The sequence below is a fragment of the Chiroxiphia lanceolata genome, chromosome 12 (assembly GCF_009829145.1).
Source record: "Chiroxiphia lanceolata isolate bChiLan1 chromosome 12, bChiLan1.pri, whole genome shotgun sequence".
NCBI classification, from domain to species: domain Eukaryota; kingdom Metazoa; phylum Chordata; class Aves; order Passeriformes; family Pipridae; genus Chiroxiphia; species Chiroxiphia lanceolata.
The window spans coordinates 7,168,931-7,185,909 of record NC_045648.1 but is presented as its reverse complement, the minus strand read 5'-3'; the positions used below and the strand labels follow the sequence as shown (position 1 = coordinate 7,185,909).

At 41.9% G+C, this 16,979-nt stretch overlaps 1 protein-coding gene across 1 annotated transcript in view; it reads right to left on the bottom strand.

The window, feature by feature from the left end:
• Positions 1 to 16,979, bottom strand: part of AGBL1 (ATP/GTP binding protein like 1) — a 248,195-nt gene that overhangs the window by 213,856 nt on the left and 17,360 nt on the right. Inside the window, exons 4-5 of the mRNA XM_032700663.1 lie at positions 10,352 to 10,389; positions 578 to 786 (exon numbers count right to left, since the gene is read on the bottom strand). Coding sequence (XP_032556554.1) covers positions 578 to 786; positions 10,352 to 10,389 — 247 coding nt within the window. The remainder of the gene's footprint in view (positions 1 to 577; positions 787 to 10,351; positions 10,390 to 16,979) is intronic.

The following is a 16,979-nucleotide window of genomic DNA, read 5'->3' as shown; positions in this document are numbered from 1 at the left end:
GCTAAGGAAGAAACTGAGAGGCTGAAGAAACTGCCACTGTTCTGTACCTCCCTTTTCTATACCTTATAGGGATCCCATCCACAGGACTATGGCATCTTTCTTGAACCCACAATAATGTTTTGCAAGATTAAAATTTAGCCTCCTGAAAAACAGTTGATGGATGTTTCTCATTATAAAAGGCATGGCTAAATAAGCTGATTGAGTGGAATTATCTGGATACCGTAAAGGAAAAATCTCATGAAACACCTAAGCAATTCCTCTATAGATATATTGCATTATTCTTCAGGAGAGGAAGACCAAGCAGACAGCAGGATGCACAGGGAAGGAGAAAAAAGCAATAAAACCCTGAACTAGAACTCCCTTGAGGATCGTAGGAATTAAGATTTGTTTTAAACTGAAACATTTCAGCTTTTCTGAATTACTAACTGTATAAAAGTCAATACTTCTTAACATTATCATTTTTTTCATCTATATGTCCTATCCTGAATTTATATAAGTATGGAATTTCCCGCACTGTGAGGTAAAACCCAGCACTAACTACCAAATCACCTCATTTAAACACAAAAAGCGTCATTACCTGCACGCTTGTGAAGAGAATCTCCATTCCTTTGGAATCAAGAAAAGTCTCCCTGCCCAGCTGGATGTTGGTGATGTACTTTAGGCAGAGCAGGAGACCCCTTCGAATGTAAATGTAGTTGTTGGAGACATCATTGCGATGCCAGTCTTGGTAGAGTCTCAGCAAACCACCCAGGTAGCCCCTGTTCACTGCCCGGCGGCTGTTGGACTCTGAAAACAGAGAGAAAAGGCTGAATTAAACTCTTTCCTGTTTGAAAGCAATGTGGCAACTCAGTGCTCAAACTCAGACTTTAGCACCTGCTCATTCTTACTTAATGGTCTTAATTAAAAAAAAAATAGAATTTTTTTAACTTTTTAAAATTATTATTATTTAGGGTGTTATTTGCTAACCATGCACTAGGTTCTTGGAATCATACATGAAAAAAAGAAGCAGTCTCTCTCCTGTCTATCTGCAAACAGCTGCTCCAGAACCCTCCAGATGAACCAAACCATGAGTAGGGAATGGGCAGAGCCCATATATCCTTCCGTGTGCTAATAAACTTAATTCCAGTTGCAGCACTACAAGATTTCCTGAAACTGCAGAAGCTCTCGAGGAGTGAGAAAAGCTAAAGAACAGTAATATTAGTCAACAGCAGGTCATAAAATCTTCTGAAGTGGTGTACTTCAGTCCTGAGAGAAAACCTTGCTGAGATCAACAAATTCAAAAACCTTGTGGCTGTACAGTCCTGTCACAGACAGAGAAATTATGTTTAACTTCTAAATGTATTCCCACATATGCCTGTACAGTGAAGGTCATGAATAAAGTGATTCTGGGAACCCACAGTATTTGAAAATTAACAAAACACTAACACAGGCAATAGCATTTTGGGCTTCTTTTCTGTTGCTTTCTTGCTCCAAGATTTTAAAGGTCATATTCAGGTAATGTTTAAAGGCTTTACTGCACAGGCAAGAAAATGAAAAAAAATATTTTAAAAAATAAACTATATAAAAATATAGGAGGACAGCTGCAATACTCCCTTAAACATGTAGCTCCAGGATATCAGACTGAAAAGAGAAGACTATAAAACTTGTGATAAAAAATAAATTCTGCTGAGTATTCTAAAACACATCCCTTCACCCACTGCGTTCCTTCCTGCCCGTCAGGACCAACATGAAGCCACACCAAACTCCAGGCTCCCTCGCTTCAAACTAACCCCACCTAAACATCTTTTCCTGACTGGCCCTGACATTCTTTGCTGTGACACACGTTAGAAGCTGTCAGGAGCTCAGTAATCAACGGAGGGGCCAGGTAGCATACATAAGACAGGAGCTCAGCTCCCTGAATACCAATCAGCATCTACAGCTCACAACAGATGGCTCTTGGTACGGGTTCTCCAGAGCCAGTAGGCTCCAATCCATTTCCAGTTCATTAAGCCAAGTGCCAGAGCCTCTCACACCTGGAACTTTAAAGTCACCAGTGGGGATTCACAGGACAGGAGAGGCAGCTAGAGGTTAAGAGAGAGAATAGAAAGATGCTGTTTGAAGAAAATCAGTAACAAGGGAAGCCATGGAAGGAGCAAGCGGGAAGCAGCATGGGCAGCAAACCTCAGTCCTAGTGAAGAAGCAGATGGAGACATTGCGAAGGCAAAGAAGTCACCTAAAGTTGTCTCAGTCTGCTCTCTGCAGTACATTAGCAAACTCTTACCTGGAGAAGGGATTGGAGGGCTATTTTGCTACCTGGCCTGGTCCTGGAATTTTATCTACCCTTGGCACCACAGGGCTGGCAACAAACAGCACTCCAAGACTGGTCTGCCAACTCATTTTAATCCTGCTCTGCATCTTCGCACCACTCTGCTGACATGCCCTCACACTGACCTGCTGGTCCCACAGCTACTCCAGTCCTACACAGCTCTGCCCAGGCTCTGCACCTTGGCCTGCAGTTCTCTAGCACTGTATCCCCTCGCTGTTAACCACCTCACACTAACTCTGCCAGTACATCTTGTATTTTGAGGCTTAGTGGTTGTCAGCATGTAGAAGGTCATCCTCCTCCTTTGACCTTCACCCCGTATTTCTGTTTTCTATTTGACTTTCTGCAAGAAAACTTTAATTGCTTGAGAATCCCTTATCAATTCCAATGATTTTATTCATGATTTCCTCTTAATCCTCAACCAGCTGTCATGTTTACTAACCTGTAGGATGCCTAACCCCTTAAATCAGTCAATCTTCCTTGAAGAATTACTCAGGAAGCCCTGTAAAAGTCAATAAGTATATAAAACATGACAAGAAGAAGAGAGTCAGGGAGTGTAAGGTAGGGACAATTTAGATCAGACTCAGAGCTTCCCTGAACTGTTCAGGGACAGATGAAATTGGACTAGATGTAGAGTTTTATAGCCTCTAGCACTCTGTGCTTGAAGTCTAAGCTTTCTGTGTCAATGCTGATAGGAAGAGGGAAAAACTGGAAAGCACTGTCTGTAGAGCTTCTTGGGGAATTTATTTAAAACAAAAAATAAAAAAATTCTCATAAAGTATGTTTGTGATTTTTTCCCTCACATCTTTTCAAGACAGATTTCCACATTTGAATCCCAGCTCCATAGGGACCAGAACACACAACTGTCCTATGTCTCAGTTTTAATACTCGATGAAAAGCATGGAGGAAGCTGAGCAGAATAACTTTGCTGTTTCGTCTGTGGTAAGCTAGGATCAAAACAATTACTTTGAAAAGTGAAGCTGAGATAGTGTGTTCTGTGAAAAAGAGATGGAGAGGCAGGACTACAGCTTCCTCAGCTCTTTGATTAGAAGCAATGAGAATTAATTGCTGAAGGGGCAAAAAACATATTCATTTTGTTTCTGCTGTCTGATTTCATTGATTCTCCTCTGCTCTCCTGTGCTGTCAGTGTTTTTCTTAATTTTTTCTTTCATTTTTTTCAGTTCTATAGTCAATAAACTAGTGAATATATGAAGAAGGAAGCATGCCAAGATCTCCAGAAGGCAGAATGGAAAAAGGAGGCCTCCCCACCTGTCTGTGTCTGTTGGTCTCTCCATCTAGGGATGCACCAGCATGGGTATCTATCTATATTTTGGCACAAATACAGATGGTGGAAATGAATCATACAGGTACAAGCAACACTGCACAGATTTTTAGGCAGCAAGAACCCATCCCTCCTGGAGCGAATATGTAGGATCTCTGTGGTAAGTGGCAAAATGTCCTATGTCTTTTGACCCTCTTACTGTTATTCTTTAGTTAGTCCCTTCTCTTCTCCCTGGGTATGGTCAGTGTCCAATGGAAAGGGAAGTTCTCCTCCCACGCACCTTTCAGAAGTGCCCAGGGATGGTGCTTCCTATTTTGAGTCAACTTAATGACTCTTATTGTGTGAGGTCATCAGTGGGAACTCAGCACCAAACCCAAAGAAAACTGTTTTGGCTAAAGACTGGGCTAATAAGTGGGCAAAACTGCATTAAGAGCAAAAATCTGACTACACATCAACCACTTTATGCTATAAATATCTGCAGCCATCAGGGCCCATTGAGCTCTCCCTCTAGCACCTCTCTGTGTGGCAGTGACCTCCCCTCAAGTAGAGATGCCTCTCAAGGTTACCCCTCGAGGCTGAGAGATCCTTTACCTGACAAAAGACATTGATGGTTGGTAAGTGAAATTTTTTGCACGCATGTAACAATTAAGATGCATATAGTAAGCTCACGTGATAACATTTGTATCCCATACTAACCTTAAGTGTAATAAATAGTAGAGTATTGCCCTCCAATGCATCTGTACTCATTAAAACTAAACTAACTACTAGGTCAGATCTGCCTGAGTGATCTCTGACTTATCCTGTGACAGTCTGACTTCATAGTCTTATGCTGGCATCTCTGACAGGGGAGCACTGTCTTCCCCACCATGCCCATTTTCTTTGCAAGAGTTTCAGTTCTGCCTGCTGAGGCTGGGCTAGGTGATAGGGAATGCTCAATGTCTTCTTAGTTTCCCACACTTCTACAACTGCCTCTCCACTTGTGGCTTCCAAGGCAGTGCTGTTAATCAGTGAAGGTTTAAGCACTGCAGCACAGAACATGTGGCCTGGTTCACCTGTGCCAGAAATGCAGAAGCCTCAAATGGTTAAAGATGCATCTAAATTACCAAGGGGATCACACTAAAGGAATCCCTGGTTTTGGCAGAATTCTCATTTTGCTTTAGGGGACAAGAGACAAGGACAGACTCTAAAGTCAGGTTTTCAGTTTAGTAGATGACTAAACTGACCACCAGTGTTCCTGTGGACATTTCTGAACCATCCTAGCAATCCAGTCCCCTTTGAAGTGTCTGCCAAGAACACAGGGACCACTGGAAAACATGTAGCATATTTAATCACAAAACTGTATTACAGTCAACTTGAAATATGATGAGCAATGCACTGCTTACCAGGGAGAACAAAGAGATATTTATCTTTCCATCTATCGACTTGAATCTCTTTGTTGATGCCACTCAGCTGATTCATTATGCCAAGAACATACATTGCTATAGTTTGGAGATAAGAATGCTCTGCTAAATTAACCCTATGGCCCCTAAAGCAGTGAAAAGAATAAGAAAATCTCCAACTTCCCCACTCTGCTCTAGTGATTCCCTCTTGGGAATAAACGATGCAAGATATTTCCTAAAGCAAAGAGAATACAGCTATTTTATTCAGTCATTGAGAGGTCATTTTTGCTAGAGAAAAGCACAAGGATCCTCTATAGGAACAAAATTGTCCCCATGGAGAAACAGTCACACACGAAGTGCTGGGATGAGTTCAGACACAGAAGGCTCTACACTTTCAGCAAGAAGCTGGTATTAGCTCAATTCTTGTTGGAAGCCAGAAGACTGGGCTATACTTGTGCCCTATACACTTCAGAATCCAGGCATTTATTTAAACACTTAGACAAAGAACACTGGCACAAAACTAGAAAACACAGACAGGGTTTTCTAGCAACTACAAATGCCATGTTTTGCTCCTAGACCAGGAATCAGACACAAGCTTAGCTTCAATACAAGAACAGCTCATTCTTTGTACTCCAAAATATTTGTTTTAGTTCCAGGTGTTGTTCAGTTCAATGGCAGTCATACAAACTGTATCATGATACGGGGATTATTCTCTACTTTGCTTTTGTTTCATTGTAAATATTATTAAATGTTATATGTTAAATTACAGAAAAGCAAGCCAAACCCTTCTGAACTAACCTCAGAAGGAAACTGATTTTCAAAAAAGTTTCCTTTTTCTCCTTTACTTTTCAGTTTCATAATCTCTTCTGTTTACAACTCATCAGAAAGCCACAAATCAAATAAAAAAATACCATTGCATAAAATTTCTGGTGTGATTTTTCTGACTGAAAGAGTTTGAAAGAGTTCAAATAAGGATGCTAGAATTTGGAAGACTTCTTCAAATTCAGGCACTGAATTTTCTGACGCCAGAGCATCACTGGAGGCACAAACCCTGCCCATGTCAATACAAAGCAGTAAGCAATCACTATTAAGGATGTCAACAGAGAATAATGCAACTCCTCAACACAGGTTTCATTATGCCCACCCTGAGGACCAAAACAGGAGGAAGTTGCCATGTCCCAGGAGATGAAAACAACCCTTTTCTCTGGAGCACCAAGTTACTTTCAGTTTGGGATGTCTATGAATGAAGTGTCTTGGGGGATGGAATATGAAGGATATACAAAAATAATTTTCTTTCCCACAAAGTAGTTCTTCTCAAAGAGAAAAAACTTAAAAGTATATAGAATCAAGACTATCTGCATTCTGAAATTCAGGAAGAAATGATAGACACAAGGCTTGTTTTAGACGATTATTATGAATGGAACCATTTGCAAAATTCAACTCTGATCACAATACCCTACAAGCTGTGATTGTGGATTTGAAGCCAGACTGATACTGGAGTTTGAATCCAGAGATGGATAATAAAGTCTTAAACTGATCATGAGAGGTGGGTACCTGGCACATTATTAGGAAAATCACAGACATCGTGCTGTTGGCTACAGGAACTGGGATGGTTTAACAATAGGGTATTTTGACTCAAGATCAAAGACCTGCATCACTGGATCTGTTGTAAAGCATTATGAATTCAGCTGTGGAGAGTGCAGGCCTTTCAGAGACCCTAATCTGCTTCTGTGCTAGAACATCGCTTTCTGTTCCTCAGAATTGCTTGCCCCTCCCTGATGCCAGCATAAAAGGAAAAGAATGACACTGATTATTTTATCCCACCAGCCACAAGGCATAATCCTTATGCTTTGATAAAAAAAGGAGCCGGTGAAAGGTTAAATAAAGGTTAGTTGACGGAAGATGAGGAGGAAAGAGCAGGAAATGAGAGATGAAAGGCTGGTGGGGGGAGGCAAGAGGATAAAGACACAAAAGGAAGAAGGAAGAGATATAGAAAGAGAGGGGAAAGGCCATCAGCAATAACTGCTGTTAGCACACAGAATTGTCTTGATGAAATAAGCACGATCAGGAGGTCACCACAACCTGTCTTTTTAAATTGCTCATTACAATTTTACTAGGAAAGCATTGCACCGAGGGCCCTGCCCGTTTCTCCAGCCTTTTCCCTCAATATCTGCTCAGCAAATGCCTCTGAGACCAGCTCTTGCTAATTTCCTTAAAGACATGCAAGCTGGTAATTCTGGGAAGCACAGATAGTCGGGAATAACAAATACAACCAAAATTAGATTAAAATAACCTGCTGATAAACAAATTACTCACCCAAAATACATATTGGATTAGGCGTGGTGAGAGCGGGGATCCCTATAATCACATCGCCACCGTGTGGCTACTGGTCCATCACATCCCCTCCAGCCTGCTCACCCCAGGTACGTGCTTGTCTGTGCTTAGGTAGCAGGGGTCCAGTTTTATTCCACTCCCCCAAGACTGGGAATGGTTTTCTCGGTTTTTTCCGGGGGGGTGAGTTCACTAGAAGCAATAGAGGCCATGGGACTTGGAGGGCAATCCACACCTCCTAGCACTGTTCAAACAAGTTCCAGCTGGGGTTTGTCCTCTCCACACCTCAGGACTGTTTAGTGATGAGCTCCCAGGCCTCAGTACAGAGCTGAATATGAAGATATACATACAGGGAAGAAGCAGAACAAAGCCAAAGGACACTGGAAAAAAGTAGTATGTGCACACTGGGACAGAGAAGAGAGACTCTGGGAGAGTTGCAGTTCCTCTGCCCACCTCAGTTTATAGCTATCAGCATCTACCTCCTCATCCCACCCTGGGCTGTGGTAAGCATCTAGAAATTGAAGAAGGAAGGATGGGCAGGTGTAACACTGGAAAGCTTGACAGTAACATTCAAGAGATGAATAAAATACTCCTGATGCTCTCATGGCATTCAGCACCTTTATAGATATTTACCAAGCTACATGTTCAGCCTGTATAATAATGCAGTTCAGTGAGAGGGAGTTTACATGGTGCACAGACAACAGATATTATGAAAACAACAAGGCAATGGAGGAACAACTTGCTATGAGATGTTTCCTGTGTCCATGTGGGCATGGACATGGTGGGGAACATCAGCTGCAAAAGTAGCATGCAAGGATTGGTGAAGCACTCTGGGATGCTTGAAAAGAGATAAGTCAGGAGTGAGAGATTGGATGATGGTCAGGCAAGAAGTGTCTTCTCTGTTTCACTAATCTGAGCTTCTACTGATAGAAAGATGCAACACTGTCATTAGAAAGGACCTAAACTTGTACTCCTTCATTATTCACCATCTCTGTGACTCTCACCATGTGACAATCACTACACACAGGGGAATAGCATAACAAGGTCACTCTCTTCTTGCACTGGGTTTTCAAGCATTTCTTCCCTGCTGAGAATGAAGCACAAGTTTGTAGTATCCCATCACTTATTTCTTTGGATAATCTTAAACTTTCCCCTCTGAAACGCAACAGCAACAATTTCCCAGGTACAGATTGAGTGGTAATTTTTTCTTACACCAATGTCTTTTTTCCAGGCATAACTTCTTGCAGTTATGCACCTGTTAAATGAGTATTTAGCATCAGCTTCTGTTAGGAAAGAGAAGCCAAACAGTTTCTAGCCAGCCTCTGGCTCTGCAGGTGGACAAAGTCTCAAGTAGAGCTTATGGAAGCCTGAGGAGATGAAGATGGATGTTTCTGAATCCATCAGGGAGACACACTGCCATCTGCCTGCTCCCTTAAAAACTACCGTGTGCTTTGCAATTGCAGCTCTGCTAAAAGCAAGAGGGACACTGACCCTCCAACACAGCTCTGTGTACAACTATAATCCTCCTAATCACTTTGGGCTGAAGCACTCAAGGAGAAACAGCCCTACAGGGATACCCTCAAGAATGGCCATGTTCTTGTCCTATCCGTCTTACAGCCTCCAGCCCCAGCAAAATACAATCTCCCCACCATTTCCCAGCAAGCAGGTCACTGCAAAGTTTCAAAAAAAAGCTCACAATAATCAATCTACCAATTCACTCTGTAGCACTTTCCAGTATTCCTTCTTCCCATTCAGTTTGTGTGCTAAAAAGAGCTTCTCAGCTTTGCTGTATACAACTCTATCCCCTTTTTTCATTAGCAATTTTCAAGTGCTATAGCATTCACCAGATTTGACTTTTAACTTTCCAAGAACCCACCTGCACCATTCAGATGCTCTAAAGTCATGGCCACAAATAAGTTAATTGTGACTAAGCAAGCTGTCCTGGTGCAATCCTGAAAAAGAATTCATTGCTTTTCCAAGCATGGCGAATTTAGCTCAAAGAACCAGAGCTATTTCTCACATCTCCTGATCCACACCTCCCAAAAGACACAACTCGCTCATTTGTATGCAGATACCAGAGCAGTCTACTCCAAAAGCCTGGAGCTTCTCATGTCCTGAACCACTGGACAAGGAGAAAACTAAAAGACATTTTCTTGGCCACTCAGTATCAGACTGCAGAAAGCATCCAAATACACAGTTCAGGCTGACTGGTGTTCTGTAGTGTTCTATTTGGTTGCACAGTATCAGCTCCATTTCTCAAATTCCAGTCCCACTGCTTTAAAAAAAAAAAAATCAGCTGAAAATAGATGATGTGTTACCCTAAAATCAGTTTACCGTTCGCAACCAAACAACACTGCTGTTATTTGTGTCCTTTTCTCCCTTTCCATGGAAACAGCAACTAACTGGGAAGGGTGTCACAAAATGACTTAGTCACCTGACTTGGTCAAGGTCTGCAACACCCCCGACCAGCTGGTGCAAATGTTAAGCACAGCCTCTCACAGCGGGGCTGTACCCCAGCAGTCACCATCTCTCTGCCCTGCCTGCTCATTATCAGACATGAAAAACTTACAAGGGAGAATAAGGTCATCTGTTTTGGACAATAGAAGTTTTCCAAGTCTCTGCCCACAGCATTGTTGTAACTGGGCAAGTACAGTGGTACAACAGCACCACAGGACAGAGGGATCCTGGCCCCACTCTCCTGTGATGCTGGATCAGAGCAATAAGGATTTTTCACTGGCTGGAGAAGTTGCCCATTTCTCCCATTGTACCATGCCCCAGGACAACCACTGCTCCCTAAATACTCACAGTAAGGTCTGGTCTGCCTGCCTTGTCAGATTGCTCCCTGGCACATAGAGTGCCATCTCCCACAGAGTTGGAGCTCCAAGAATCATAACTCACATAGGAAACTACTGGACTACTGTCTCTGTCTCTGTCCTTTGTATTGCTCTTTGGGACTGAGGGAAGAGGCAATACTAAGGGAGAATGAGATTCAACGGGATCATTCTGTCTAGCAGCACAGCACAGAAAGTCAGAAAGAATATGAAGAAAAAAGCTTACTTGATTTCAGTAGAGCTGCCAGAGCCCCAATGGCTGCCCTGGGGAAAGAAGAGAGATAGAGAAATAATGTCAATTTATTCGATAATTTTTGTAACCTTCATCTTCACAGTCTTCTGGGCCAGGCTTCCCAGATGGTCTAAGCCAACAGCTTATGATGGACTTTGACAGAACTGCAATGTTTTACACCAATAGAGTATCCAGTCTCTGGAGCTGACTCAGTTATTCTAAAGACCATTAGCCCTCCAGCTTTACTATAGTGCTGATTTGTAATGACCATTAAAATTTAAAGCAACACCCACACATCCAGAGTAATCTAACAAGTCTTTAAACTACTGCCCCAAAGCTTTTTCTTTGTACCAGAGACTCAGCACATGCCCACTCCAGACACAAGTGCTTCCATCTACATCAGCAGATGATAACTTTTATATCAAGCTGGGATATCAGTCAGTGTTTCCCGCCAAATCCCACTCGTTTTTCTATTTTCCCAAAACAAGCTTCACCCTGTCCTCCCTCCCAGCTTTAACTGAAAACAAAATTGATTTTCTTTTAATTGAAACAATGTCTTTAATTGCAGGGATGTGTCAAGGGGCCCACTCAGAGGAGGGGACTTGTAAGAAAGATGCTAAAGCTCTGTAGTAAGACTGCTTACAGTGAGTAAGTAGCCACAGGGGAGAGACAGGCAGGTTTCTGTAGACTTTCTGTGTCAGGTAAGCAACTTAACCTGCCTGAGCCAGCACAGCACTGGTTTGTTTGGGAGCTGGTCATTAACATTTCAGTTTGAAAAGCTGAACTGAGATATCATTGCTCCAAACATCTGGAGGCAAGTTCCTTCCTCATGTGGTAAAATCTCCATCCCAATATCACCCCAGAAAACTTTCTTTTCCAGTCATGTTCTGCTGGAGCAAGAGGATCTGTGTTTTAACCTGGCTTACTGCTGTGAAGTTTCAAGTGCCCAGAGCCGATTAAATAAATACAGCTACAAAAACCTCCATGCCCAAGGATTCCTTAAAATGTAATCTCTTTACAAACCAATCCCCAAATAAAATCATATTAACTTCCATACTGAGCCAATTATCATTCTGCAGCAAATAAATAAATATTTTTTGTCATCAAGCTGCTGTTCATTGCGTGTCCTAACAGCAGCTGAGACTAAAAGATTCAAGAGAGCTGGTTGTTGCTGATGTTGGGTCAACATCTCTATCTAAAGTCATTCTTTCATTATGAATCTGTCAGAGTTCAAAATCAGTTTACAAACTGCAAAGGAAATGCACACAAATACAGACAGAACAGGAAATCAGTAGCTAAAAATCTCACCAGTGGAAGCACAGTCATGCTTTCATTGCTTCTTCAGCTCCACCTAAACAGCAATCATTCAGCTAGTGGGAGGAATACTGTCATCTACCAGCTATTCAGCTTGCTCAGAAAAGAGATACTCAGTTTAAAGTCTGGGACAAAGTAAACAACTCTAAGCAAGTTAAAATTCCACCTCGACCATCTCCCAAAGCTCACACTCCAGTATGTGTCTTGTAAAAAGAGGCTGCATTAACATACCTACATTTTACAGGCTTAATTTGATGTCTCATTCACATGGCAGAACATCAGGGCAATGAAGAAGACCAGAGTATCGCTTGCTCAGAGCAGAAGACTTCTCAGTATTTCCTCTAGGCATCTGCTTTATTTTGCATGTGCTTATGAGCATTACTAAGAGTTTCAGTAGAGCTCCACCACTGTCATAAAGTCAACACTGCCAGGAATCCTCCCATCAGCCAATAAATCAGCAAATCTGGAGCCTCCAATACTTTTGGGGTGGTCTGTGAATCACACTGTATACAGACTTCATTTATCCTTAGAGGATCTTAGAACTCCCAGGCCATGTTCTCATGCCTGTACATAGTACTGCAATAAAATAAAGCAGAACCAAACTGGCATGTTTCATCTCTTCGGGTACTGCAATCCATCACAAGGGGTTTGGCACAGGCAGGATGAAGCATTCTCTAGGTCCTACAGCACCTGCTCTACTGTTAGTCATAAGTGCAGACCCAACAGGCTGACCTCAGTGATATGCATTGCTTTAGAACAGATTTTAAAAGAAAAAATAAAAGTCATTAGGTAAACTGCAAAACAGATAAAACAGATTTAAGGGATAAAACAGACTTACCAAGAGTAGATCAAGCCTGCCTAACTTGGTGTCTTTCTCTGTTAAGATAACCTATTTTTTTCTAGACAAGGGAGATGTGGTAGATCTAATTTATCTGTACTTCAATAAAGCATTTGATATGGTGCCACACTGAAAATTGTTAGGCCAGCTGGAGAACATTCTTAGTGTAAGAATTACAACATGGGCAAGGAACTGGTTAAAGAGGCAATGACAGGAGTTGTGCTGAAAGAGGAATTATTAGTCTAGAGGGAAGTTATGTGTGGAAGTCCTCAAGGATCTTTTGAGACTGATCTTATTTCATCTTTTCATTAATGACCTTGGCACAAAAAGTCAGAGTATACTAACAAAATCTGCTGACCGTGTGAAGTCAGGAGCTGCTGCCAATAGCAGGGAGTTCAGAATATCTTTCAGGAGTAACAAGATGTTCTTGAATTCTGAAGCAATAGAAATGTGATGAAATGTAATAGTCAAAGTGCAAGGTTAAGCATTTAGGGTTTAATAAGAATTACTGTTATGAGCAGGGGCTCATAATTTGGAAATGGGTAGAAGGACACCCTGGATATATGAGCCCATTAAAGGATGAGGACAAGCATGACCAGAAGGGTGACAACCATGAAAAGAACAGATCAGGTCTCAGGACAGCCACTGCCAGTGGAGAAGGAGAAGCATGAATGTTCTCATACAAGGCTTCACCTGAGCAGCTGTGGGCAGCACTCAGAAGGAACCGTGCAGAAATGTGCCAAGGAAATCATTGTGGTAACGGAGACATAACTCATGAGGAGGTTTAAAGATCACAGTTTAGTCACCTTAGCAAAATTATAGTCAAGAGACAACTGGATTTTCCTCCACAGACACACTGGGTGGTGGAGAAGTAAACACTGAGGAAGACAGAGAGGAGACATAGGCTGAAGAACAAATTTGGCATAAGGACAAATGGATATAAAATGGCCATGAATACTTTCAACCGAAAATTAAAGGATGGGTTTTCAGCACTGGAAAATGAAGGTCTGAAATATCCTCTTGGCAACAATGGGACAAACAACCTAATGACTTTGAAAAGACAGTCTGGATTCCTTATAATGAGACCGCTAGGCCCCATTGCCAATGAGGAAAGGGTTTGAAAAAAGCGCCCCAGGAATGACTGTAGTTCTATATCCCTACATTTTAATCATAGATATAATGGCAGTGAAATAAGAAACAGGAATTCCAAGGGCAAAGTTAATTAGATAGCCCAGAAAATAGCAGCTGCACCAGCTTAAGCTGGAAGTCCACACAGTCCAGTGTCCTGTGACCAACAGTGACCGAGGAGGTCTTGTGTACAAGACCACGGCAGAAACACAGTGCTAGAACTTGCAGAACAGACTCAAACTCCAGCAATTCACAGTCCAGTGATACCATAAACTAGCAATCTGGGAAAGATTTTAGCTCTTAGTTGGTTTTTCTTCCAAATATTTTCCTGGAAACTTTTAAACTTATGCAAATTCTTAGCATTCATAATTATCCTGGGAAAGGAGTTCACACCTACACTGTGTAGAGACTTAGCTACCTGCATTTGTTTGAAGTTTGGACTTTCAATCAGCATTGTCATTTACACATTAAGCCAGCTGTCAGCAAGTATCCCCAGATTATTACCTATTGTTGATGCTGAATTAATTCAAACTTACAAAACACCATATGGGAAACAAATAGTAAGTCATAGGAGAGGATGAAAAATAGGCTTACACTGAAAGAAGCAGCAAGACCATTGAAGCATTAATAGGTTTAGAGCAAACCAGGCAAATGGTGTTTGTAATAATATCAGCACCCCTTAGCACCATATGGCAAAGCAACAGCATCTTTTCTGGCATCAGAAGATATAATGAGATGAGTAAGCCTGGGATAGGAAGACAGAGACAGGAGTTCATAAATTGTGCACAAGAACAAGGATGGGGTGGGGGGAAGATGGGAACACGAGGAAAAGTTTAAGAGCACAAGAAAGATGACTTGATGAGCCATATGCCAGACCAGAGAATTTGATAGCATGCCCAGTGCAAATCTCTGCATTTGTCTCGAGAAGAAATGGAGGGAAGACAGAGGGGACTGGGGGGGGGGGATTAAATCATTAAAAAACCTGCCAAATCTGTCCAGATGTCTTCCTCTGATTTTCTGTTTTCTGTGGTAATAGGTTAGCAAAATCTAAGCTGTTTTGTCAAGTCCTGTGTCTCAAAGGAGACTCACTTATATATTAAAAAAAAAAAAAAGGAATTATGTATAAATAAAGTTACCCTGTCTTATAAGGCATAATAATAAATGCTGCTCCATAATCAGAAAACATTAAAAACTCCCTGTAGTAGCAGTCGAGACAGCCACTCTGAAGAATGGAAATCTTTGAAGTGTTTCCAAGTCAGCAGCTTGGATATCTGGGCAGGAGTACAACTAGCAGACAGATAGACAAATGCAACTTCCAGATCCTGTGCTTAGGAACCAGCAGCAACAACAAAGAAAAACTCCATGTCCCAAGCCAAAGCACAATTGGATTAGCCAGTAAAACCAGGCTGTTAAAAAGCCTGGACAAAGGAGTCCTATGCCTAGGTCACCCTTTTGGATCCAAGCTGCCAGGACATTTTCTGCTGGAAATCACTGCAGACAGAGGAGCCTGAAAGCCAGAATCTCTTTGGTTTTCTTCTGCTCTCCAATCTCAGCTCACAGGTTGTAGCACAAGGCACTATGATGGACAATGATGTGCCTCTGTTTCTGCCTCTCTTGAAGATAAAAAGAAGGACTCCTGAAAATGAAAAACCTCACTACAGAAGAAATGCATGGTTGACTACATGAAAGGATTTTAAGATTCATAGGACATAGGGTGCTCACATGTTCAGGACTGGCTTGGATCTATGGATAGGGAACAGAAGTGCCAAAAACTGAACAAAGAAATGAACCAAAAGGGCTCTACAGATCAGTCCCCAAGTAATTGAATTATCCTTCCTTCTCCTGCAAAATTGTGTCTTCTACATGCTAAAGCACAGAACACTCTCTTCAAATTATTGAATGATAGCTAATGACTTGGTGCTTCACTAAATACCTCTTCAGCCTGATGCCTGATCTAATTCCTTAAAGCAATCACACCTGGATGATAAAGACATAGACCACTATTTGTATAGAAATGTAATGCATGTTACTCAGCTTCTTTGGCCCTTCAACCTGCTATTTCACATATACTTATTTGTTGCTGTCATGTTTATTTATACTATAAGAAATACGGGGCAGGGACCCTGCAATATATATTTGTACAGCATCTAACACAGTGGAACCCTGGCTCAGGGCTCAAGGTATCACAGCTTACAGGCTTAAAGCCTCTAAGCTTCCACAGCCCCTGTCTCTGGGAGGAATTAAGTGTCCTTGAGTGTGCACATTATCTGGTTGCATTTTGCCTCTAACCCCATGGGACTTGTACTTAACTACCAGAGTTTATACAGTCACAGAGCCACTCGCTCTAAATTTCACGTTCAACAACTGAGAGACATTTAGAAATAACACGTAGGCACCACGGCAATAGGTGCTTTATAAACCCTACCAGAAAGCAGATCTCATCTGAGGCAGGTGCCTTGAGTGGTCATTTCCCTCATGGCCCGGAAATACAGATCTTAAATACGCAGGCACTTGCACAGTGATTTGTTTTAAAGACTTAAAACCAGCAGCTTCACGAGTCTTGGAAATATGGGTGGGCAAAAGCTGCTTGTGCTGCCAGCATCTTCATGGCACTGCTAGTCTAGGACTTATACAAAACCACCCATCACCATGGCCACTTTAATTCCAGCTTTTAGCTAGGCATTAAAACTTACACTAAAGGCAAAGTTTGCTTTCAGTCTGCAATGTCCCACACACTGCCAACAGGTGGAGTTCGGAAATCCAGCTGTTGTACACAGATGTGCTTTCAGTGTAATGCTGAAGGAAAGGGAATAAAAATCACACACTTTTTCTACTGGATACTTCAAGTCCAGTGACCAGCATCTATCAGTTCCCAGGTTCAGTTCAAAGCCTTCAACGTAGCATCTTCCAAACTTTGCTGCCTGCCCTGGAGCCTGCTAGGTTAAAATCAGTGAAAAGGTATAGCTTTCCAGCCTCTTTCATCTCTGCCTCCCAGAAAGAAGAGTGACTCCAGGCATATCCTCCAGGCATCCTTACAAGTATCCTTCTTTCTCTTGGGTACAAAAAATACAGAAGGAGAGACAGCTGTATCCTAAAAAGTCAACGTATTCTTTACAGCTCTAAATTAAATTAGCTTCAAAGTAGTAACACAGAAGAACAAGGTATATGAAATACACTCAAATCCTTGCCAAAAAAAATGCCCAGGCATTTCTTACAGCACAGTGCAGAGCTGGCACTGCCTCCCCAGGCAGAAGCTATACCTCAGAAAATTATGTCAGCTCCCTCTCTAAGGTCAGATGTCACCAATATGGCTGAGGCAGGCTGTGACAGCTTGTCATTCAT